The sequence below is a fragment of the Chiloscyllium plagiosum genome, chromosome 17 (assembly GCF_004010195.1).
Source record: "Chiloscyllium plagiosum isolate BGI_BamShark_2017 chromosome 17, ASM401019v2, whole genome shotgun sequence".
Classification (NCBI taxonomy): Eukaryota; Metazoa; Chordata; class Chondrichthyes; order Orectolobiformes; family Hemiscylliidae; genus Chiloscyllium; species Chiloscyllium plagiosum.
This window is the reverse complement of record NC_057726.1, coordinates 57,910,923-57,935,865: the sequence shown is the minus strand read 5'-3', so window position 1 is coordinate 57,935,865 and position 24,943 is coordinate 57,910,923. Positions and strand designations below refer to the sequence as shown.

General features: G+C 41.0%; 2 protein-coding genes across 2 annotated transcripts in view; one reads left to right on the top strand and one right to left on the bottom strand.

Moving 5' to 3' along the window:
- The window catches only part of hsf4 (heat shock transcription factor 4), a 64,103-nt gene extending 57,859 nt beyond the window's left edge, over positions 1-6,244 (top strand). The window contains exon 12 of the mRNA XM_043707536.1: positions 3,801-6,244. Coding sequence (XP_043563471.1) covers positions 3,801-3,964 — 164 coding nt within the window. The 3' untranslated portion in view covers positions 3,965-6,244. The remainder of the gene's footprint in view (positions 1-3,800) is intronic.
- Positions 6,245-13,323: 7,079 nt separating this feature from the next.
- On the bottom strand, positions 13,324-24,596 carry LOC122558524 (zinc finger protein 319-like). Its single transcript, XM_043707206.1, has 3 exons — positions 24,142-24,596; positions 16,826-18,594; positions 13,324-14,623 (listed from the first exon to the last, which is right to left on the bottom strand). The coding sequence occupies exons 2-3, from the start codon at positions 18,483-18,485 to the stop codon at positions 14,613-14,615; spliced, it is 1,671 nt and encodes a 556-aa protein (XP_043563141.1). The 5' UTR covers positions 18,486-18,594; positions 24,142-24,596; the 3' UTR covers positions 13,324-14,612.
- Between the last annotated feature and the right edge of the window lie 347 nt (positions 24,597-24,943).

The following is a 24,943-nucleotide window of genomic DNA, read 5'->3' as shown; positions in this document are numbered from 1 at the left end:
CAGAAAATAAACAGGCTTAAGTCTAGAATGCCCTTCTCATCACCATTAACTAGCCTCCAGATTTAATATGTGGCAACATGGTCAAGAGCTCTCAATTTTAGAATGCAAACATCAAATATTATCAATGCAAGAACTTTGCAAGAGCTACAGTCATAGAGTGATAGAGTTGTACAGCATGGAAATAGACCCTTCAGTCCAAATCATCCAAGCTGACTGGATATCCTAAATTAATCTAGTTCCATTTGCCAGCACTTGGCCCATATCCCTCTAAACCCTTTCTATTCATAAACCTATCCAGATGCCCTTTAAATGTTGTAATTATACCAGCTTCCTCCACTTTCTCTGGCAGCTCATACACGCACCACCCTTTGCATGAAAAAGTTGCTCCTTCGGTCCCTTTTAAACCTTCCATGCAATCTGTGCTATGTTAGCATTAAAAATAAAGCACTTAAATATTTGACAACTGGGTCTTCTTGGGAATTTTGCCTCTTTTCGCATGAACAGAAAGACTGCTCTGACAGAGCAATGTTTGAGGAAGCTAAGACTGTCCTCGGGCTTCTTTCCCTTTTTTGATCTCCTGCCAGAGCAGCATGATTGTCACTGTGGCTGCTGCAGTCTTCCTTTTTAAAGTAATAAAGTTATTGAAAGAATATTAGGGCCTGTGATCACAAGAATGGGGGAATCGAGCAGGAAGCTGTTTATAACTTAGAAGATCATTCAATATTTGAACCAGTCAGGTTAGCAGATTCAAGTCTCACTACAAGGTAGATACAGGCAGAAGTTGGAGTAAAATGGAGTTTCATTTCTTATTAAAAGACATTTTTTCTGAATTCTCTGTTGGATTTCTTGTTAACTATCTTTCTAATGCTGTTCTCGACTGAACACATTCTGTTGATATTAATTCTGTTGAAACCTTTCTTAATTCTAAAGACCTTTGTTAGGTCACCCCTCAACCTTCTGACTTTGAGATAAGAGTCCCAGTCGGCATATCTTTTCCTGATATGTGTGTTTGTACATTTCTGGTAGCATTCTTGGAAATATTCTCTGCCCCTATAATTATATTATCCTGTTTAGAGATACTATGATACCCTTCTGGAGGAGGTGGGATTTGAACCCCTGTTTTATGATTCATGGGTAGGAACACTTACCACTGCACCACAACCTCCAATACCCTTACATCCTTGTTAAATTATGGTGAATTGACTACCAGCCATGCTTTCGGTCATGGACTAAACAACATTTGACACTGTGTGATCATAACTGCAACATTTTTCTGTTTTCTCCTCCCTCAGCTGAAGCCTGGTGCTTAGTTTATGTTTTTTTTTGTTGCAAGCTTACTAACCTATGGTACAAAGTTTAGTCATTGGTGAATTTGTCTTTATTCTTTGAACCCACCTAAGCTCTCATTTTCCAAATAATAAGTGATGTCCCTCTTCTTCCTGCCAAAGTGTACTACATTATTTGCCTGTTCTGTAAATGTATTATTGCAGCTTGCCTATTACCAGCCCTACCCCCTTCAAATTTGTATTGTCCGCATATCCAAAAGTTTTGATTCTAAATTGTTAGTGTAAATTTTTCATAGAAATAAAATCAAGGTGCTGGGGAAACTCAGCAGGTCTTGGCAGCATCTGTGGAGAGAATCAACATTAATGTTTCCGGCCCAGTAGGAGTCCTCTTCAGAACTGATGGGGTTCTTGCTCCAGGAGGAGATAGGAGCACATGTCTAAGAAGAGGCACTCAGTATCGATTAAGCCAGACCACAACAGCACCACACCTATCAGCAGGTTTAATCATAAAGTCAGGGTTTGGCCTGAGAGAACAAAGTGCAGCAAGTTCGAAGGGAGAGACTGGTTAGAGAGGCTGAGGAGAGCAGAGAACGTAAGGTAGTCAACGTCACATCAAAAGTTGTCGAAGAGATGGAATGTCGGTCAGACAGGTGAAGGGAGAGTTGAGAAAGAGAAGGAAGTATCCATGAAGCAGGAAGAGGACTCCTGTCCAAATAATTGGGTACAGAGGCAAAGGCATTGAAGAAGATTTCAATGTCTTGTGCCTGGAATTCACTGAGGTGGGTTTGTGATGGAATAAAACAGAGTTCTTTGCTCAGCACTGATCATTCAGCAGAGAGAGCAAGGTCCAAGGATGCACTGAATATATGACAAGAAGTGGGATTACATGGAGTCAGAGGGACTCCGAATAACGGTCCTTTATTTACACACTCCACTTTCTGCCTGGAAGCCAATGATTAATCCATTCTGCCACTTGCCCTCTGATTCTGCATAGAGTCCTGACAGTGTGGAAAGAGATCATTCAGCCCATTGAGTCTGCACTGGCCCTCCAAAGAGCATTCACCCAGCTCCAGTTTATGCCTGTAACCTGACCTCGCTTGCACATTCCAGATCACTACAGGGCAATTTTTGGCATGGCCAATCCACCTAACCTGCACATCTTTGGACTGTGGGAGGAAATCTACACAAACACGGGGAGAACATGCAAATTCCACACAGGCAGTTACCTAAGTCTAGAATCGAACCTAACTAGCTGGTGTTGTGAAGCAGCAATGCTAACCACTGTGCTTTCCCATATTGTCTGACCATATTCATCTTATGGAGTACCTTCTCAAGAGCCTTTTAAAACCATTACCATTGTCTACTCCCTGCTACCACTTCAAACAATTCAATAAGGTTGGTCAAGCAAGATTTTCGTGAAATCCATGCTATTACATCTCTCACTTCAATATTCTCTCTCTCGCTGCTGATCTTAAGCTGACTGGTCTATAATTCACTTCTTAAGTAAAGATATTTTTTAGATTTCTACCCAGCCACCTTGCATTACACATTTTCTGATGGATTGTTATATTTGTATGGTAATTCATCTACTATCTGTTCTGTAGATTCTTTTAAAATGGGGAGGGTGTAATCCATCTGGACCAGGGATTTATCCTCTTAAAGTGTTGTTTGTTTGATAGATTCCTATTTTTAATTTTCAAGTGCACATATTTTATTAACTCGTAATTTAATGTTATGTCCAGCTTTAGGCTGGAATCTTACTCAGACGTTGAGGGAGCTAACAATGCGCTGCAAAGTTGGGGTTTCCTGTCAGCCAGTCACCTGATCCATGGCCAGTGAAGCAAACAAATGATAGCCCTAGTGACTGCTGACCCTTTAAAGAATTGCCATGTGTGCCCCAGGGACAGCATATCTAAAGAAAGGAGGGTGGAGGCAGCTCAGCAGTGCCACCAGCTGAAGTGGCTGCTGCCAGTACTGCACTTGCTATGAAAGCATGTCACTGGGGAGTGTCCAAATAGAAGAGTTCCCCTTTTGATACACGTACACAGCCATCCCACACTTTCAGTCTATAGGGAAGGCTGGCAGAGTTGATGTGGTGGTTCCCATATATATTGGAAGGCCCATCTGTTATTGGTAAAATGCCATGGGATGAGGCCTTCGATTGCAGTCAGCCTCTTGGTGGGAAGGAACTTACTTCTCATTTTTTAGGCCATTGACGTAGCAGCAGAAAGATGATCGATCCCATATCCCTGCCTTTCTTTCCATTTTACAGAGACCCACACCTCCAAACCCATTCCTAGGGGACTAGTAAAATCCATCCCATTTTGAGACAGGTTCCTTCTTTGTAGTACTCCATCATTTGGCTGTGAAGTTAAGTAATATCTCCACATGTTCACTTATAATTCGAGGTGTTCCCCACTCTCCTCCAGTTACTGGTGGCCAGTTATATAGTGGTTGTTTAGGATCGTGTAAAAATGGTTGGTGAAACTCTGATCTCTTTGCAATTATTCCTAGGGAAGCCACAGCTTCAGCAAGCTTCACAGGATTTTCTTCCAGAGCCACATCTTCCAATGAATCACGAACTCTCCAGCCTAGACCACGATACAGCCCTTTATGAGTTCACTGAGGATACGGGTACATATTTCCCAGATACTAATGTCGGGCAGGAGGAATTCTGAGAAAAACTGGACCCAAGCAACAAGTCACAACAAGGTAGAGTCATATGCCTTGGCTGTAGCATTTACACTTAAAAGGTAAAGTGAACCTTTTAGAGAATCCTGAGGATTGTGGGTTCCTGCTCACCTGCCGATTCCACTGACGTTGCCTGAAGGAAACCATTTCTCTTCTTTGTCATTTTCTCCCCCTTGTCCTTCTGCCTTAATCGGTCATATTGAGAAGGCTGGAGGTGATGAATTCTTGCACTTCGACAGGCTGGTTAAGTCAGTTCAGCCAGGAAGTGAAGTGGTGTACTAAGAATCCTCTGCAGAGAGGAAATTAGCCTGTGATGGCTTTGTGCAACAGCACAGAGATCTCGTCCACAACTACTTTTTGCCTTGTGTGTAATTTGATCTTTTAAGGTTCTGTTCAGAATGTTTGTGTTATACATCTATGGCCAAAGAACAGTAATAATTTTATATGTGTATACTATAGCACACTACACTACAAACATGCAGTTTTCTTTTCCAATCTATATACCTTGCATTGGGCTTGATAGGGTTGGGTTTGATGTATTGATACTGCACTTGAAGTATTTTTGATCAAGCTATTGTGATAAATCTTTACACATTCAATAAAAAAGTTGAAGCAGATTTTTATTATGTGAAATTAAACCCATGTTTCACAGATGTGTAAACAATCTCAGTATGAAGTGGTGGTCAAAGCAGAATCCTCATTGCATTTAAAATGTACTTGGATATATGCCTTAAATGTCAACTATGAACCAAAAAACTAGAAAGTGAGACTAGGCTGTCTAGGCAGACACACAGGTAACCTCCTTTTAGGCCATATGTTTTCTATTTTTCAAAAAGAAAGCAGATTTGATTCTCAGCAAAAGATGATTCTGGTCTCTGAGATAAGCTAGGATATGTATGTGGAGATGAAGTGTGCATTGACACTTATGCTGCAAAGAAATTCAAGAACAGCTTCTTCCCTGCCTTTATTAGACTGATAACTTCAAATATTGTTGATCTTGCTTCATGCACCTCCTGTACAATGTAACGTGCATGCCTCACTCTAAGTACCCTGTGATCTGTATGTCCTTGCTTATTATGATCTGTCTGGATTGCTCACAAACAAAGCTTTTCACTGTACATAGGTACACATGATGACAATAAATCAAATCAAATAATTTCACATCAAGAGAAGACTTACACCATAAACACAACTGGCATTGGTACACAATCCACACTAAAGCAGAATGGAGGAGGTAATCTCACTCCTTTTCACTTTGGAGGCAATTCAATCATGACACCTTATTTACTTTGACAAATTAAACATCAGAATGAAGCCAAACTGGCTTTGTACTGCCGTTTAAACATACAGTATGGATGCACCATAATGTCCCATAGCAAAACATACTCAACTGAGTGATGATTGGCAGTTCAGGAATCTTAAAACAAACTGAGAAGCATATCATGATGCAATTACAATATTTATTAAAGAAAGGCAGCAAGACAAAGTAGCCTTGAGAGATCCAACATGCTGGATATCAGAAGGGTTAAAATAGGCAGTAATAAAGAAATATTGAATTAGAGCAATATTGTGATAAGGTTTGTAATTGGAAACCAATTGCTCATATTGCTCTTGAATACTGACAGGTTCAGGCAGTTACGATCAAACCCTTTTTAAGTAAGTGTCGTCTCTCCGGTGCTGGCATGGAAAGGTTCTAAGAAAAGGTACGAGGGGATATTGGAGCCACTTGCAGTGCAAACAAGGTTATTATGGAGGGAAATATCCCTTTGGAAAAGGGAAGCAAAATATATACCTATTAATGGCATCATGCTGATAGTGGCAGAAAGTGGATGATAACGGCAGATTGGTTGAATATGAAGATATTGATCAGAAGCACTGATTACATCATCAGAACTAATATGACAGAGCTGGAGGAACTTGGGAAAATGGAATAGAGTCCCTACAGGATTTTACATGAACTCCTTAGTTTCATGGTGTTAGGAAGTCATTTGAAGGTGATTCAGTTATTTGATGTCCTTTTGTTAAAAATACAGTACTTGCCATCGCCAGAGAAAGTACAAATGTAGTGTTTCTGCTCAAAAACTACAGAAATTAAGTTAAACTTTCCCAAAGCAATCAGATTTAAATTCAAGCAGTTCTAGGAAAAAGAATTCTATTAAAGCTGGAAGTGATTGTTTCTGATTGGAAAAGCTAATCATAAAATCCCTACAAATTGGAAACAGGCCATTCAGCCCATTGAGTCCACACTGACCCTCCAAAGACCGAGAGCTAACCCGATAACTCCACATTTCCCATAGCTAATCTACCTGCCCTGTGCACCCCTGGACACTATATGGGCAATTTAGCGTGACCAATCCATCCTAACCTGCACACCTTTGGACTGGGAGGAAGTCCATGCAAACACAAAAACAGTGTGCAAACTCCATATAGACAGTTGCTCGAGGGTGGAATTGAACCCAGGTCCCTGACAATGTGAAGCAGCAATGCTACCATGCCACCCAATGACTATGATAATCTTGCACGAGCAGTGTAAATGAGACAAAATAGTTCAGATAAAGTGAACCGTGAAGCTCCAGATGAAGATGCCAGCCACTATTGTATCAGTGAGCAATTTATTTGACATTCTGGCTGTTTGAAACCAGACTGGGCAAGCTTGTACTGATATCTTATTTCCTGAACAATGAGCCTCACATACTTTTGATAAATAGCTTTGGGTCACTGTTAAAATATGTACAATCTTCCAGCCCAAGGCTGGTATTACTTGAAACTTGCTTTTAGAGAAATGTGTTCAAGAATCCAAGATTGCTGATGATGTAATTGTTTATTTTGGAGACAAGAACACTGTTAAGTATAATATTTCCTGCTCTGACTTTAAGAAAGCTTTGCCTGGGGAATAAAGCAGTGATCCCTGAGCGAAGAGCTCCTTGCTGACAGTACAGTACTGCTGAATTGAGAAGGTAGTCGCATTTCTGGGAAAATTCCTTTCAAATGAAGGAGACTGTCTGTCTTTCTGCACCCTTCCCAATTTGTTCTGACACAAGAACCCAAGGTAATAAATTCCATAAGTGGATGAGAAAATGCTGCAAATACATAGCAGACCTAGCAAAGAGAGAAAAAATTAACTTTTCAGGTTGATGACCTTTCAAAGTTCAAATGATCAAATGAGCCATCAGTATAACATTGCACTCACCAGCTCACTTTTCTGCTTAAAAATGAGACACAAGCCATCAAGCTCCATCTCATCTTAACTGATAGGTGTTGCAGTAATGGCTGTAGTCATCTGTTCTATTTTTGCAATATCAAACTGAATGTAAATGTTCTAAAGGAGCACGTTGTCTATTTCCCATAAGCTAATATATGAAACTGACAAGATATACTCATTTTTTTCACTCCATCAATCGGCCTTGATAATGTCAATTTCTGTGTTCGAAAACCAATCCGATCAAAGATTTTAAAATGTCTCTGAAATGGAGTGGAAGTGACAGAGTTGAAGTTAAATCCTGGCTAACTCTTTAATGGAAAAGCTATTGTTGCAATGTGATGTACAAAACTTCTGGCAGTTATTTGTGCCTCATGTCCCAGATTCCCCAGCCAGGAAGGAATTAATCTCTCAATACCTCCCCTGTCAAGCCTCTTCTGAATCTTGTACGTTTCAAGTAGATCCATGTTAAGGTGGTGATTGGGCGTGTGGATGAGAGTAGTATGGTTGATGTAGCTTATATGGATTTCAACTAAACCTTTGACAAGATTCTGTGTAGGAGACTGATAAAGAAGGTAGAAGCACATGGGATCCAGAGTAACTTAGCAAAGGTGGCATAGAGGGTGGTGATAAAAGGCTGTTTGTAAGACTGGAGGATGATCAGTGGTGTATCACAGGGATCATTGCTGGATCCCTTATTGTTTGTGATACATATAAACACTACCGATGAGAATATGTAGTTGGGGAAATGATAAATAAGCTTGGAGAATGACATGATGGTTGACTGGCTGGTTAATAGTGAGGAAGAAAGTCTCCCGTTACAGAAGAGTGTAGACAGATTGGTTAGATGGGCAAACCAGTAGCAGATGGAATTGAATCCTGAAAAGTGAGAGATGATGCACTTTGACAGAAGTAACAAGACAATTGAATACTCAATGATTGGCAGGACTTTCAGAAGCTCAGAGGACTAGAAAGATGTTGGGTGCTTGTCTACAGATCCCTGAATGTGGTAGGACAGATATATAGGGTAGTTAAGGCAGCATATGGGGCACTTGCCTTTATCAGTATGCCATGAATTATAAGAGCAGGGAGGTTACATTGGGCCTGTACAAAACATTGGTTAGGTTAGTGTACTTTAGCTATGAAGAGAGGCTGGGTAGTGTGGATTGTTTTCTTCAGAGCAGAGAAGGTTGTGGGGTGATTTGATTTGAGGTGTATAAGATTGAGGGGGTATGACAGGATGGATAAAAAGCAGATATTCCCCTTAATTGAAGGGTCAGTAATGGGTATAATTTTAAGGTGAAACACAAGAGGTTTAGAGGGGATTTGAGGCAAGATGTTTTCTCCCAGCAGGTGGTGGGAATCTGAAATGCACTATCAGGGAGGGTAGACAGGAAACTTCACAGCCTTTTAAAAAGTACATAGTTGAGTATTAAAATGTCAAAACATTTAAGGCTATGGGCCAACTGCTGGAAAGAGAGATTAGTGTCGATTAGTATAGAATCAAATTCTGAAGGGCTTCTCCTGTGATGTATGAATCTATGCCCTCTCATTCCTCTAAATTTCTGAGATTATAGTCTATCATAAACCAACCCTCTCATCCCAGAAACTCATTGTGAACATTCAACATACTGCTTCAGTGCAAGTATATGTTTCTTAAGTTATGGAGACTAAAACTTCAAATGGTATTCTAGATCTGGTCTCAACACAGCCCTATACAATCTAGTTTATTCTTGCACTCCAATCTACTTGAAAACAGACCAACATGCCCTTTGCCTTCATAATTGTTTGCTTTACCGGCATAACATGCTGCATTCCTTGAACTATCTGAGCTAATATTTATGATATAATATGAACTACATTTTTGGAGAAAGGGGTGGGTGTCATAATCACAGCAACATAAATTTGACAAAAGATGTCGGACTTGATCAACTGGACTGTACAGGTAATTACCCTTGTCTTATCTGCCTGAAGCAGATAAGCTCAAAGAGTATTTGGTCATTTGTATCAATGGTAATGGTCATCTGTTCCTCTTGTGCTTAAAGAGATGCATATTCAGTTCTTTTTAATGTTGAGTGCCAGTTTAGCTCCTTTAGAAGCACTTTTGATTCAGTCAGGCTTCTGGGTTCAAGTCCTAAGTCAGGAATTAAGAAAACCGTCTAGCCGGATACTTCATTGTAATACTGTGCATTTACAAAGTACTAATGGCAATAGAAACAGCCTATTTGGTTTCACATGATATTCCTTCAAACCCTCATCATCTAACTCCATCAAAATATCTTTGTATCCTTTCTATCCATGTGTTTACTAGCTTTCTCTTAAGCACCTACACTATTCACCAGGTGGTAGTAAGTTTCATACTGCCTGTATGAAGAATCAAAGGAAAGTTTCCACTGTGAGGCAATTTCTGTCAGAAAGCTAATAAACAAAGGTCTTAGGGTAAAGGGCGGTATTACTGTTTGAGGTGCTGGATCATTCTCGTGTGCTTTGGTGACCGATTGGCAGAATGGCAGCAGCAAAGGTTTTCGATTCCAGCCTCGGGTAGCTGTCAGTGGGGATTTTGCACATTCTCCCCGTGTCTGTGTGGGTTTCCTCTGGGTGTTTCGGTTTCCCCTCTCAGTCAAATATGCGCAGGTTAGGCCAATTGGCTGAGCAAAATTGCTCAGTGTTCAGGGATGGGTAGGTTAGGTGCATTAGTCAGGGAAATGTAAAGTAATAGGATAAGGGAATGGGTCTGGGTGGTACTCTCCGGAGGGTCGGTGTGGACTTGTTGGGCCAAATGCCATTTTTACACTGTAGGGATTCCATTTAACATTTTTTTTTTGTGTGTTTTTTGATTCATTGGTAACTATTTGAGATTTGTCATTTAGGATGGAAAAAAGAATATTTTTCGGTGCCTTGAGTCTTTGGAATTGCCTTCCTTAGTGGAAGTAGAATCTGAATATTTTAAAGAGAGAAGTAGATGGATTCTTGATAAGCAAGAGGGTGATGGGTAATCAAGGAAGGCAGGAACATGGAGTAATCGGATCAGCCATGATGTTATTGAATGAACAGGTTCAAAGGGCTGTGGCTTACTTTTGCTCCTAATGTTAACGTTCATATGTGTTATTGGTACCAAGTTCTGCTTTTCCCTGCCAATGGAAATGTGTTTTCTTTATGTATCTTAAAGATCTCTAGCAGGTCATCCTCCATTCTTCTGGGGAAAGAATAATCTGGACTCAACATTAGCTTGCTCTCTCTACATGAAGCTGCCTGATCTCCTGTGATATCCAGCATTTTTTCAGTAGTTTCAAGCATCTGCAGTAATTTGCCCCCACGGACTAGAACATTTATCTTGACAGTGTATGCTGTACCAATGGCCTTTCTTTCTCGTGCTTTGTATCTAAAAGCTTTTGCTCCTTTTTAGTATCTCCTCCCAATATTATGTAAATTTGTGTTTCCCCGGTAAAACCTTGTACATTGTTTACTATTTCTGTTTGCCTCAAAAGCACATTGCAAGCTTCCAAACTATAGCAAATTGATGTGGTATGATATTCTGGGCTGGAGCGTGATATATGCTGGTTTGCTATCATTTATTATCATGCAAAAACTTCTAACCCTGGATTACTGGAATTTTAATTTCAAACAACAGGTCAGCACTCTCATGTCTCTCAAAGGAGATACCATTCTTTCAGTGTGAGCTTGCAACTGTGCCTTTGTTCAAGTTGGGAGGGGGTCTCCTGCTTCCTCACTGCATTGTCAGAAATTCACCTCTTTTACTGTTCATAGGACCTTTCCAGGCTCACCTTATTTATGTAGTGACTGTATTTCAAAGAATTCCTTTAAAACCACCATATCTCCATTAATGGTTAGAACGAAAGCATGATCCAAACTTAACATACATGAGAGTCACTCTCGAACAGGATCTTGTTCTCCAAAAACAACCAAGAAACCAAACTTTGTTTCTACATGGGCCACTGCTCCTATAGTATTTGGGAACTCAACACTTGCCCTATTGTATTTGTAGTAAAATACTGTGCATTTGTCTGGTATAGTTCATTATACACACATCATTTTAACTGAATGCAATGAAACACATCCTAGCACCCTTCCCAGATCAAGGAATGGGAAACATAGGTAATTAATCATTAACAAGTTTCTTGTAACTAGTCTAATTTACCAAAAGGCAGACTTAGATTTGCATCAGCAACAGTGGTCTTTCCTAAACCGGTTCCGAATTGGACAGGGTATCTGCGTAGCCAACCACCACTGAAGCCTCAGTACAAACCCCTTCCACACTTGTGAAGAGATACAACCAGTATTCCACATTACTGAAGACCGTCACTGTTACAGACTAAGTGGTGGACTAATCACTTTACACCTCACCAAATGTGAAGGCAATTGTTTGACTTTGGGGACCTTACATTCACCAAATAACTAACATTTTAAAGACATTTATTGGTTGGTAAGCATTTTTGTTGAGTTTTCCTGAGTGCATTATGGAAAGTTTTTTTTTCTATTTGCTGATTTCCTCATTCCTGGTGATGGGCTTATGCCTGACATGTCAATTTGTCCTGCTTCTCAGATGCTGCCTGACCTGCTGTGCTTTTCCAGCACCACACACTCGCCTCTGATCTCCAGCTCTAACTTTCTCCTATTTGCCTAAGTCTATTCTGCTACCTTAAATAGGATAGAAATTTGAATGTAGGACTCTTGGACCTAAATGAAACTTTCCCCCTCTGGATTAAGTTCATTTTCCTTTGTGGTTTTTAAGCATTTTATATTTTTAAAAGTCTTTACTTTTTGCTTGCTACAGAATTTCAATTACTTGGTCAGAATTTGTTCATCCATAATTTTTCCAAAGTATTTTAAATTTTAATTTCTCTGCATTTTGGTTTAACTTGATGATTAATTATAGCTGTAGGATGACCTTAGATATCTCATTTAATATTTTCTACTTAAGCCTTTTCTTCTCCATCCTCCACTTTCTTGTGGACCGTAAAGCCTTAACACCACTCAAGTTATTCTTTACCTATACTCTTTTTATCCTTTTTTAAGCAGATTGTGTGTCATGGTGACAAAAAATATGAACACTGCCCCAGCTGTGGTCTGACAAGGATATTGTGAACAACTTGTGTGGACTGTTCTGACTATATGTACACACATTATGTTTATTTTTCAAACTGTGAAATGTAACATTAAAATTAAATTTCATTTGACATGTCTGCATAGTTTTAAAAAAATGTATTGTTCTGCTGTTATCTGCATAATAATACAGTCCTATTTTTATGTTCAGAACAGATGATTACCTTCCCATCAGCTTCATTAATCCAGGCACCTATAGATATATTGGGGATTTTTAAAACTAAGCCTAAAGATTGCAATTTGATTTGATTCTACAGGTACTTGCACACCTATTTGACTATTAAAATATGGCCAGGGCCTCTGCATGCAACTACTGAAAACTCTAGCACAATCTTAAAAATAAATCACATCTGACATATTTGATCAGTAGATTTCTTTTTAATTGACATGGTTATGTTCCATCTCTGTCCAGGTAACTTCACAGACTTCAGGCATGTAAGGTGGGATCTGTGTCAAAGGAAATGAAACAAAACTTCCAACAACTATTACATTTCTGTATTTATAAACACTGGGCTAGGGAGTAGGTGCACAAAAGTGAAGGAATTCTGGAAATGCAGTAGGCGATGGAAAAGATCAGCATGAGGATTCAACAAGTCTCCATAGCATGCAAACTCTTCACATACATTTATCTCAGAGATGTGAATGGCAGCAGGCCGCTCTTCATTTTTCCTCTTTCTGTAAAAAGAGGATTAACTTTCCACACTTCTGAACGTGCTGGTGAAGCAGTTTCTTCAAAATATACATTCTCAATTATTTGAGTTTCCTCAAACAGTGCTTCCTGGCGATAGAGAAATAATTTAAACTGAATCGGATTAAAACAAAACGTATATACAAGCAAACAAACAATCTGGGTGTCTGATGGGAATAGGCCATTTATAATCACTGCATTATATAAGCCAGCTTTATGTATACAGCTAAGAGCCTGGCTCATTAATTAAGGTGTCATTCTGCAAACTAGCTGAATATGAAAACTAAATTCAAGAAATATGGGGTGATTTAAGAGTTTTCTATGAATAATAAAAACATAGATACAGCAACGCAGGAAAACCTACTAATATCAGGACTGAATAATAGATTACATATAAAGAAAAGCCAGCTGAAATAACATCTTCAAGTAGGAATAGAAAGAAAGGAATCAAGGTGATACTGACATCAATAAGCAACCATCAAAGATCAACACAGTGAGAGGCTACAGATGAAAACTATGTCTCTAGAACATTTGTATTAAATTAGGAATATACAAAGCTGATGCTAATGATAGTTCTGGCAGAGATTTTATTAAAAAGCATAAGATGGTTCAAATCTGACACTGTCCATTTAAAAGAAATTATTTCCACAGCTGTGGCAAATACCAACAACACAATTGCTTTTAACTTCCTTATAATTCTAATTGAGAACTGGATTATGTTCTTCGATAAAGCAGATGCCATTCTGCAGCTATCACAACAGTCAGGACAAGTTAACTTTCATTAGCATTGATTTAACTTTATTAAGACTATGTATATTAAAAAAAATTACAGGTGGCAAAAGTATGAAGGTTGCAATTCATTTTCTGGGTACTGATTACATCAATAAATTGCTCGTGGGGTTTACGGTACAGCCATCTGAACCCTGAAAGTAAATTGCTCACCATCTTACTGTACCGGTGTTTACGGTAGCCCAAACAAAATAAAATTGATTTGTAATAAAATAAAAATTTCTTCTGTGACACTTTTTTTTAAAAAAACACATCACACACGTGGTTTGAGAATATTCAATGGTAAGCCAACTGAATGGAGAATTAACATGCTAAGAATTATGTAGGTCCCACTGATGAGAGCAATCAGTTCCCCATTCAATGGCTTACAATTAGACACTCTACTTACACTCAGCAAGGATGTAGATTAACCACAATCCTTTCTTTTGCAATTAGCCATGCACAGCAGCAGAAAGACAGCTCTTTTACATTCCTAAAAAAAACACTGGTAACCTTGGAGATATCCTATAGGCAGCTTGAGGACTATTTCGATATGACAGTATTAATCCTACATTTTTTAAAATTAATCTGCATTTCATTTTTAGCATCTGCATTAGCAAACTGTTAGTGCTTACAAAATGGAGATGACACAAAACAACACCACCCTTGGTTCAACTGGCAACAACATACCACTTTTCTCATCAAAAGTCCACCTTTTTAAAGACCGCAGTATTTAAGGTTTAGACTGGATGTGATTTGGCTGACTTCTTGCCCAAACTTCCATGGTGCAGGTTCATTTTCAAAGGAGGCTTGCCAGGCGAGCTTTGCTGTGTCCGCATCTTCAGTTCATCCTGTTCTATATCAAGACTGTAGACGTTGAAATGGCAAAAAACCCATAAAAAACACTGTTCATGGTTCCGTTTCCACAAATGACATGAGGACATTTATATCAAACATTTTTGTTAAAAGTATTGCCTTTAAAAAAAAAGGACTCACGCTATGAAACCATCTTCCTGTCAAGTCATTGAAACCAATAACACAAAAAAAAACAAAACAGGACTGGCAATCTAATAGGTCACAGCAGTGAAAATGCAGACCTGGAGTTCATGCTACTTCAAAAGACATAAATTAAACCCTACTTTAATTACACATTTGCAACAGAATTCTGAAAATAATTCACAAATTCTTAACGACTGCAGGTCTAGGGAGGTGGGATAACTTTCACTGGCTCTCTTAAGGGTCACAGCTTTTGCCTTGGTATGGAAATCCATGCAGCAAAATGGATCAAAAATTCCTGATTAAAGTACCAATGCAAAACCTGATCAAAAAGGATATTCCCTGTGTTTTAGGTTTTAATAAAATATTCAGCCCACAGCCAATGTTTTCCCAAGTCAATTGTCTAGTCTAAGAATCCAATCCCTTTCCAAAAGAAATGTCTCCATTAAGCATTTCCCACTGTATTTGCTTGTGAATTATTAAATAGGCTGAGATTCATCTACAAATCTTAAGGTGCAGCTAATAACAACATAACCCAGATGCCTTGTTGGCTTAGGCAATGTGGTTTATACATTTACTCACTGCTGTTTGCTTTGAGTAAGTGCAAAGGCCAAGAGACAAAATAATGCCCCAAAACCAGATTCATGCACTTTCTAACAGCCAAATACTTGGTAGATGCCGGGGACAAAAATGCTGCATCGATCTCAAAGTCCTCAGGACTGGCCCAAGAGACAGGGAGGACAGAGAATGGAACAGACAAAGTTAGCATAGTACTGAATGGTTTGCAAGATCAGGTTGTTTTATCGATATATTACCTATACATCCTATTTCTTTATTTTTCTTTTCACTAAAACAACAGTTGTGATAAATCAACTTTTCATCCAAACAGTAGATTGCTGTACTCTGCAGTGATTTCAAATGACAACGGGAGATCATGGGATTAGAACTGAGCACAGTTCTAGAAGTTACAATGGTGAGCGGGAACTGAAGTAAAGTTATGTATTTCTCTACCCTATTGAATACAACTGCGCAATTGCAGAGCAAAGTCTATCAAACATCACAATGTGAAATAATGGCACTGCTACCATTGCAGGAAAACACTGACACTAAAATACATCCCCACACTTCAGAACGCCATGATCTCAAAACACAAATATTTCTTTCTACTTTGGAGCTTTATTTCAACAAAGTAGATAAGCCTCAAATTTCAGATCAGTTTTACTACCAATTGTATTATTGTTATGCCTTACCTGGTCACATTGTAGATATTGGTATGACAGAAGATCAGGAAGGTTGGAAGGTGAAAGGGGCAATACTCAGGGGTACACCTGCATTATCTTGGGAGATCACTTTCAAAGCTATGGCAAGCGCAAGCAAGTGGGAAATTGCTCTCTGGTGATGAAACTCACACAAAAGAAAGTGCACTGAGGTGTAAGTTTCAGCTAAAAAAAAAACCTGAACATTCTCAACAGGACATAGTCATAGGTGACTGAAGAAGAATCCAAGTCACTCAAGTGGAACTTACAGCTCAGTGGAACTGGCTGTGTCAAAACTGGAGTGTAACTCTGTCAGGGTAGTATTTAAAATCCGACCACGTGCATCCTTTTAATCTTGACAACGTGATCTACATGGCCTGACAACTCTATTTGCACTGAAATGCCATCCTTTCTGCTTTGTCCCATTTTGACTGTGTGGACCTGGAGGTTGGGGTACCTAAAGTGGAAAAAAAATGACCTGTTGGTGTCAGAGCATTGATGGGAAACTGGAATGAAATTCAATGCAGATGGGGTTCGGGGGTGAGGGGGGTAGCTGGTATTATATCACATTTCACCCACGAAGTTTGGACACCTTGCTCTAAGGGCTAACGCTGCCTGTCAACCTGTACAAATCTCTCTGTGCCACAGTTTGTACAAGTTTAACCAAGATCAGGCTTTTAAGACTAAATTTGTAAAGAAAATAAAAATTACTGTCCACAAGCAGAACCTTCATAGGAGTTTTGCGCGGTGTGTTGAAGGCAGTGCTCCTGTAGATAGCTTAGCTCTGTAAACCTCTCACCACACCATGTGCACTTACACTGACTCTCTCTGGCGTGGACATTCTGGTGCTTTATCAGGTGTTCCTTCTGCTTAAAGCCCTTGTCACAAGTGATGCATTTAAAAGGTTTGTCCCCTGTGTGAACGCGCCGATGACGCTCCAGGTCTGAGGAATATTTGAATCTCTTTTCACAGTCGCTACACTTCAGCGGCTTCTCCTTGGCAGGCCGGCACTGGTGATCCACCAACTCAGAGGAACATGCAAAGCGTCGCTCGCAGGCATTGCACTTGAACGGCCTCTCCTCCACATGGGTCGATTCATGGAGTTGCAGGGCTGAAACCCGCTTGTAAGCTTTCTGGCAAACAGTGCACTTGAAGGGTTTTCCCTCCACCCTGGCGCAGCGGTGACGTAAGAGTTCTGATGAGTCTTTGAAACCCTTCTGGCACCCTGTGCATTGGAAAACACTCTCTCCAGTATGAATGTGCTGGTGGTACAGGAGGTGTGAGGATTCACTGAAGCCTTTGTCACAGACAGTGCATTTGTAGGGCTTGTCGCCAGTGTGGGTGCGCTGATGTCGCACCAGTGCATAAAGCTGCTTGAAGCTCATCTGACAGGTAGTACACTTGAAGGGTCTCTCCCCTGAGTGCACACGTTGGTGGTGCTGAAGGTAGGAGGAGCGCTTGAAGCTCTTGTTGCACTGGCCGCACTTGTAGGGTCGCTCAGGCTCTGTTGTGCACTGGTGCTGCAACAGTTCTCCAGGCTGCTTGAAGCCAACATGACAGATAACGCACTTGAACATGTCCTCGCCAGCATGGACACACATGTGGCGCACCAGGTGCGAGCGGTGCTTGAAGCTCTTGTGGCAGACACCACAGTCGTAGGGCCGTTCGCCCGAATGGATACGCTGGTGGTGTGCCAGGTGAGAGGACTGGCTGAAAGTCTTGTCGCATTGGTTGCATTTGAAGGGCCGCTCTCCGGTGTGCACCCTCTGGTGTCGCTGCAGCTCAGAGGCGTGGCGGAAAGACTTCTCACAGGCTGAGCATTTGAAGGGCTTCTCACCATGGATGTACTGGTGTCGGACTAGCTGCGATGACTTCTTAAAGCCTTTCTGGCACACACTACATTTGAAGGGTTTCTCGGGTGCATGGAACTGCTGGTGTGCCACCAGCTCTGACGAGTCCTTGAACCTCTTCTTGCAGACAGTGCACTCAAAGGGCTGATCCTCGATGTGAACCCGCTGGTGCAGGATAAGTTCTGATGACTGCTGGAAGTTCTCACCACAGATAGTACACTTGAAGGGGTTGTTCTCATTGTGGACATTCTGGTGCTGGACCAGTCCCAGCAACTGGGAAAAACCCATCTTGCAGACATGGCAGATAAAGGGCTTCTCCTCCACTTGGCCACACTGGTGCTGCAGCAGGTCATTAGAGTGGCTGAAAGTCTTCTGACACTGGGCGCACTGGTAGAAGCGGTTCATGTTAACAAAACACGGATGCTGTTGGAGTTCTGACAGCTGTGTGATTGTCTGGCCACACATGTTGCATTTTTGGGAGCTCTCGGCCGATACAGGCTGGTGCTGTTGAAGGGCTCCATCAGTAGGGAACACAATTGCAAACTCAAGGGCACGCTCAGTGGTCTGGGGAATGCAGTTCTCCACCAAAGGTGCGGCGGCTGGGTGTTCCTCCCAACACTCTGTCATGTTGAATGGACTCACATTGGAAAACAATTACTTCCCAAGATGAAATGGGTGAAACAATGAAGGCCTCTCGCTGATCCCACACAGAGCAAAGAGCACTGGTCGATCTTATCTGTTGGAAAAAAAAGTTGAATTTATTTTACAAAACAACCCAAACTGCTCTCACTGCATTTGTCCATGAAGCAATGTGTTTAATACACCCACAAACGCATGAAAGGAATGCATGTAAAAATAAGTAAAGTGCAACAGTTATAATGGAGGTGTAACACACTTTGGGAAGCAGATTATGTCTTCCATTGTCGCATATACAAAGATCCTGGCAGGTTAACAGAGAAATTGGAGCAGACTGAAAAACAAAATACGATACAAAAGGAGATGAGGGTAGGAAAGAAAAACCAGAAAATAAGGACCAAACTGAGTAAGTTGGAAAGAGGTATTCTGGGTGGTGGTGGGGGGGAGCATTCAGTGAAGGAGACGACAAATGATGGATACTGAAATATGTGCAGATGGTCCATTTGCAAAATATAAGAACTACGAACACAAATGGACCATTGTGTCCTGCTATTTGATAAGATCATAGCAGATCTGAGCGAGACCTCAATTTACTGGCTGCTGCCAGCCCTAACCCCATCAATAATTCTTAACTCACTTGTCGATTGAAAAATCTATTTCAACCCTGAATATACTAATGTCGAATCTCTGGTGAAGAGAATTTCACAGACTAATGACCCTCAGTGAAAAGAATTTTCATTTCCATCTTAACTGAGGAGTTCTTATTTTTAAACTGTCCCCCAGTTCTCGATTACACGCTCTGAGAAGAAACATTATCTCAACATTTATCCTGTCAAGTTTCCTCAGAGGATGACTTTCAATAAGATCACCACCCATTCTTCTGGAAAAACCTGTCTTGTCATGACTGATGGATTATCACAGTGTAATGTCCTTCAGCAAATCTTGTATTTTCACGTCAGGTCCACAACAGTTTACAAAACATCCCCACTGCCAGCTTAAATTCAATTTGGACCAGGAGCTGATTTCTAAAGCAATGGTTCAAGGTTTGTGTAAAGAGTTCTAGCCCGGGTGCTGGTTGCAGTTGTTGTGGGTATGTTCACAGAGCTGGAGATTTGGTTTGCAGGCAGTTCATCCCCTTTCTAGGTGACATTGTCAGTGCTGTGGAGCCTCCTGTGAAGCACTGCTGTACTGTGTCAGTTGGAATGTATTTGGTTTCGTTCCCGTTGCTTGCAGTTGCCAATTCTGATTGTTCGTTGCAGTGGTCGGTATTGGGACTGGGTCAATGTGTTTATTGATAAAGTCTGTGAATGAGAGCCAAGCTTCTAGGAATTCTCTGGCTGTCTTCTGTTTAGCTTGTCCTATTACTGCTGTGTTGCCCCAGTCGAATTTGTGGTCCTTGTTGTCTATGTGTATAGATACTAAGGATACCTGGTTGTGGCATTTAGTGGCTTTCATGTTCATGAAGCACTGAGGATGTCATTTAGAAAGGGGACAAAACATCTGCAAGACAAATTCCCTGCTTAGCAAACATACCCACAACAACTTCAAGTAATGGTGTTTCATTCATTCAACAAAAAGTTAACAGTCGGTCCAGAAACTGCACAGAAAATATGCAGTAAATCAATGTTCTTGCAGCCTTATTTCATTTTTTTAAAACAGTTTAGAATGTTAGTGATCAAGCACATCCATATGAATACTGTACAGATCCAATTTTACCTATTGGTTACCAAATCATTGCACAGGTAAAAGGGTGACCCCTTGTCCACCAACCTGATAATATGGCAGTAATTAAATGTTACCATCTAGTATGGTAGAAGGGCTGTGATTGTATTATACCTAAGATTGTATTCACATTCCATGACTCCATAGAGCAACATGCTGGGAGTAATCTAGTTGTAGCATTTCAAAACACCGTGACTGCAGTGGAGTTTAGATATTGAAGAGATGCTCCATTACAGCAAGTTGGCATTCATTCCAGGATACAGGTCTGACTTTGCATAATCCAGAACACCTCTCAGGCCAGTCACATAAGGCGAGTCAGCATTATGGTTAAAATCCAGTCAGATCCTTGATCTAAATTTGCCCAAAGCCAGCCAATTGCACTAACTCTTATGAATGTACTGTATGATGCTGCAAGTGTAGAGGTAACAAATGCAATTTAAATTGATAAGTCACATGGCAGTTTGATAAAGGAAGACAGTGGAATTATAAGTCAATGATATTCAATAATACCAAACAATCACTCCAGGCATGGCATTAATATCAACAGGAAAGCAAGAGGGCAAACTGAAGAGTGTCAAATGACTCCGGCTATCCAAATGTTTCTATTAAATACAATTCCTCAATGGGGTGTGGGAGGGGTCTCAAAGTATCATCATCCTAATATGATGACATTAAATTAAAGGAATAATGACTTCAAGAAATTGCAACAATGAAGGTGTTACCAAGATGATTCAACCAATGGGGTCGTATGTCAAAGTTTTAGTAACTAGTTAGAGATTATTTTAACCTTAGTTAACTTACTGGTTTGATTATATTTGGAATAGTTTGACATCCTACATTCAAACGAATATGCAGTGTGGAGGAAAAATGGGAATATACTGGTTCCAGAACTTGGTCCTTGAAGGCCAACTGTTTACATTGATTTCAATGGACAAAAAAAATGAACAAGGATGTGACTGTGTTCTTTAAAATATAAAGAATGATGAATAAAAGCTTGAAAATCTGGTGCAAGCAGTTCTGTATGTGCTTCAGTAAACCCCTATTTAAATAACTCTATTCAAAGTACAGTGAAAAATTAAGAAAATGAGGTGTTGACTCCTCCGCTGGTCAGAAGCATTAAGCAAGCAACAACTGCACTGCAGGCATCTGAAAGAATGATTAAGATCAGCTTCAATGAGTATAGCATATAGGCTACTCTACGGCTGCCTCTGTGGACTTTGAAGGAGATAACCATTTCCTGGTAAAGTCCTGGAACCTAAAGTGCAGAAAAATAGGTGAACACACCCTTGCATAATTGTCACTTCAATTTCAAACTCACTGCAGTATTAGCATCAGATTTAGTGGCTTACACAGAGTCTTCCCAATAGCATATTAATACCAATGAGCCATTGGAAAACATATTTTAAGCCAACATCTATTAATGTTCCATTTGTGTAACTGATTGGAATCCAACTTTACTAATGCATGTTTTTCGAGTTAATAGTTTACGGTGTGAAACATTTACATCCTTTATGTAAAATCTCACTAATGCTAAAATGCCCATGGTCAGCTGTATTAAAAGTTTACTTCTGTTACTAACAACACTGGAGTATATCTGATTCTTGGCTTATTAACAAGAGCAGTTCTGAATCCAAAGAGAAAAAAAAGTAAAATCTATTTCTTGGAAATACTTCCCTTAACACCACTGAATGTCAGTGACACTGGCAAGAACAGATTTATTGCCCTACTGCAACTGCCTTGAACATTTACTCACAGCAATGATCTTAAGATTAACAGTATGTGGGTTAGAATTAGATGGGCCAGACTGGATAAGGGTGCTAAGTCCTAAAGGACATGAATAGATGACTTGAGTTTCCATATATATATATACGTTAGCAGCTTCAATTCCAATACAAAACCGCAAACTCTGATTCCTTAAAATCCATATCTTGGTCGGCAAGGTGACACTTAAATTTGTGTTTGTTTGGGTTGCTCATGTAATGCTGTTACCATTGTACTACTGTCATCTTTGCCAACTTGGGTGCTGGTCCTATAGCAATAAAATTATTCTGAGAGTTAGATTGTGTGGGGCTTGGAGCTGTAGGCAGTGAGACCTTCTGAACTGCTCTGAGAACAAAAGCATTTATTACTAGTTCTTTGTTTTCTGAAACTCAATTTGCCTAATGATTAAACAAGATCTAATGTGATGCATGTCCTTCTACTGGGAGGAAGCCTGAATTACATCACTTAGGTTTATTTTGGTTGGGGGGAGGGGGGCAGTAGAAGTGAAGTGAAAGTTTCTAATTCTGCTCTAAAGAGTTTCATTTCAAATGGGATTTTGTTACCATATCTCTTGTAGATTCAGTGCAGTCACTAATTCAAAATACCTGATTCTTTGGCTCTAACTTCAATGCTATGACATATTTCTGTTTATCTGTTCAACTTTTTAAGCAGAAAAAGATCACATTTGGAGAGTGCATTGTTATAAAAAGAGTTATATATATTATTTACTGGTCACAAAGCAGGTTATGAAAGCCAGTTGGAAGATGCTGAGTCAAATAAGGTAACCAGCAGTTCCTGCTTCTGTTAGCTGCTATTCAATCAAGCACTGATTTGCACCTTCCCGTGACTGGAAGTGAATGCAAATCAGAGAACCCCAGTGTGCAACAGCTTTTGACAAGTAATTGAACAGTGGGATTAGCAGCAGAAACAAAAGTTGTGTCCCACTCTTGATAAATGGAAACCAAACACAGTGAGGGAACAATCTCACACACGGGCTAACACTGGGATGGGGATGGTTACCACTTCTACATTTGCCAACAAATGATTTTCCTGAGAGTTGAAATAAACATGATAGACAACTATGAGGAGGCAAAGTAGATAACTCAGGTCACACATGGAATGCTTCCTACCTGCTGGTGTATCAAACAAGGTTTCAATTTAAGGAAACACAATTATAACCATAAATATAAACACAGAAATAAAAGTATTTTCATTGTTGGGGTATAGGGATTAACACTATACACAAAAAGTTGACTTTAAAGAGTATTATATACACAATTTACTTCTGCAACCACAACTTTTAAAAAATGGGGCCATTTTTCCTCAACTTCATTGTAAACAGGCTTTTTGTGCTTTTGTCAAGTACTCAAAAAATTCTCAATTCTTGTTGGGATTGTGGGTTACTGACAATACATAGTAAAGGAATATGGTAACAGTGCTTAGTTGCCAGAGATCGAAAGTCAATTGTGCACAAAGGTGCCAGGGTTGAAGTAAAATAGTAGAGGTGCTGAGGTTTGAATAGCAATACATTGCAGATGTGTCAAGGATTGAAGGCAATAGCAAATAGCTGCCAGAGATTAAATTTAATAAGAAGATGGGACAACAGTGTGCAAGACTGACAGGAATTGAGGGATAATAACAACAGAGATGTCAGGAACTGAAAGACAATAGTGTGTTCAGGTGCTATGGATCAAGAAGCAATACAAAGCAGAAGTATCAAACATAGAGAAGCAACAGTGCAGAACGACTGAGGGCAACAGCATGAAAGATGCAATGGTTACACAGCAGTGCCCGGGGACGGGGGCCGCAGTGCCAATGATCATGGAGCTACAGCATTTAGCCAAGTCATTCTCGGGGCCACCGCTCTGGGCACATGGGGCTCAGGTTACACCGAGGCAGCTGCTGGCACATGGCCTGCAGTGCGGTGCAGTTATGGCGACGCCGGCCCGCTCCCAAGGGGCGGTCCGCTGCCCATCGGCTGCACCTCAGCCGTGTACCACCCCCCAGCCCCCAGCCCCAGCCCCAGCCCCACCTCGGCAGACGGCCTGGGCAGCGCCACCTCCGCCGGGCCCAGGACAAAGGCCTCCCACCTCTTGCCGGCCGAGAACCGCCGGTTTTCCCCACGCCCCCACCCCCGCGCGCGGTACGAGGCCCCTGTCGGTACCTGGACTGGACTGAACTGTCACGTGGACCGAGGCTCAGTGAAAAGCTTTTGTGGATGCGAGGGGGCAAGATCGGGCTCCGAGCGCCGCCCAGGCCCAGGCCCAGGCCCTTCGCCCCCACCGAGCCTCGGCCTTTCCCGTCTCTTGACTCTCTCTCTCTCGTCCTCGACTTGGGGACGGGGGAAGCCGTTTCAAGGTGTCGGTCGAGCCGCTCTGAATAACCCCCCCGTTGACTCCTGTTTTCCCTCCCCCTCCCCACCGCCGCCGCCTGTCGGTTGCTGGGCTCTGGCTCGCTCCGGTCTGGTCCGCCTCGGCTTGGCCCGCGTAAACAGGAAGCCAAGAGCAGCCGCGGAGTTTCCTGTCACTGCTGCCGGCTCTCTGCTGCCCCCGGCGGATCCCGCTTGAACAGCCAGCGCCGGCTCCCGACACAGGTCTTCCCAGCCCCGCGGCACCAGAGTGAACCCTCACTCAAACTCCACCCCGAGCACACTCCCCTCCACGGTCATTCATTCACTCATTCCAACCCTAAATCTTAGCCTTGAATTCAAATCCCAAATCCGACTTTTTAGCCCAGTTTTAGATCGAGCTCTTTCTCCGAAATTCCCACCTTAACCCGAATTTCAAATTCAAACCTTTAATTATATTCCCCACTCCAATCTGAATTTTACATCTAGTTTCTCTTCTACCTCGAACTGTGAATTTTAAATCCATATTTAATCCTACATTGTGTTTTTTTTAAAGGCGATTTAAACAACTGTACAGTTTGCCATTCCACGGTTCTAAATAGTTGAGACTTGTCTTTTG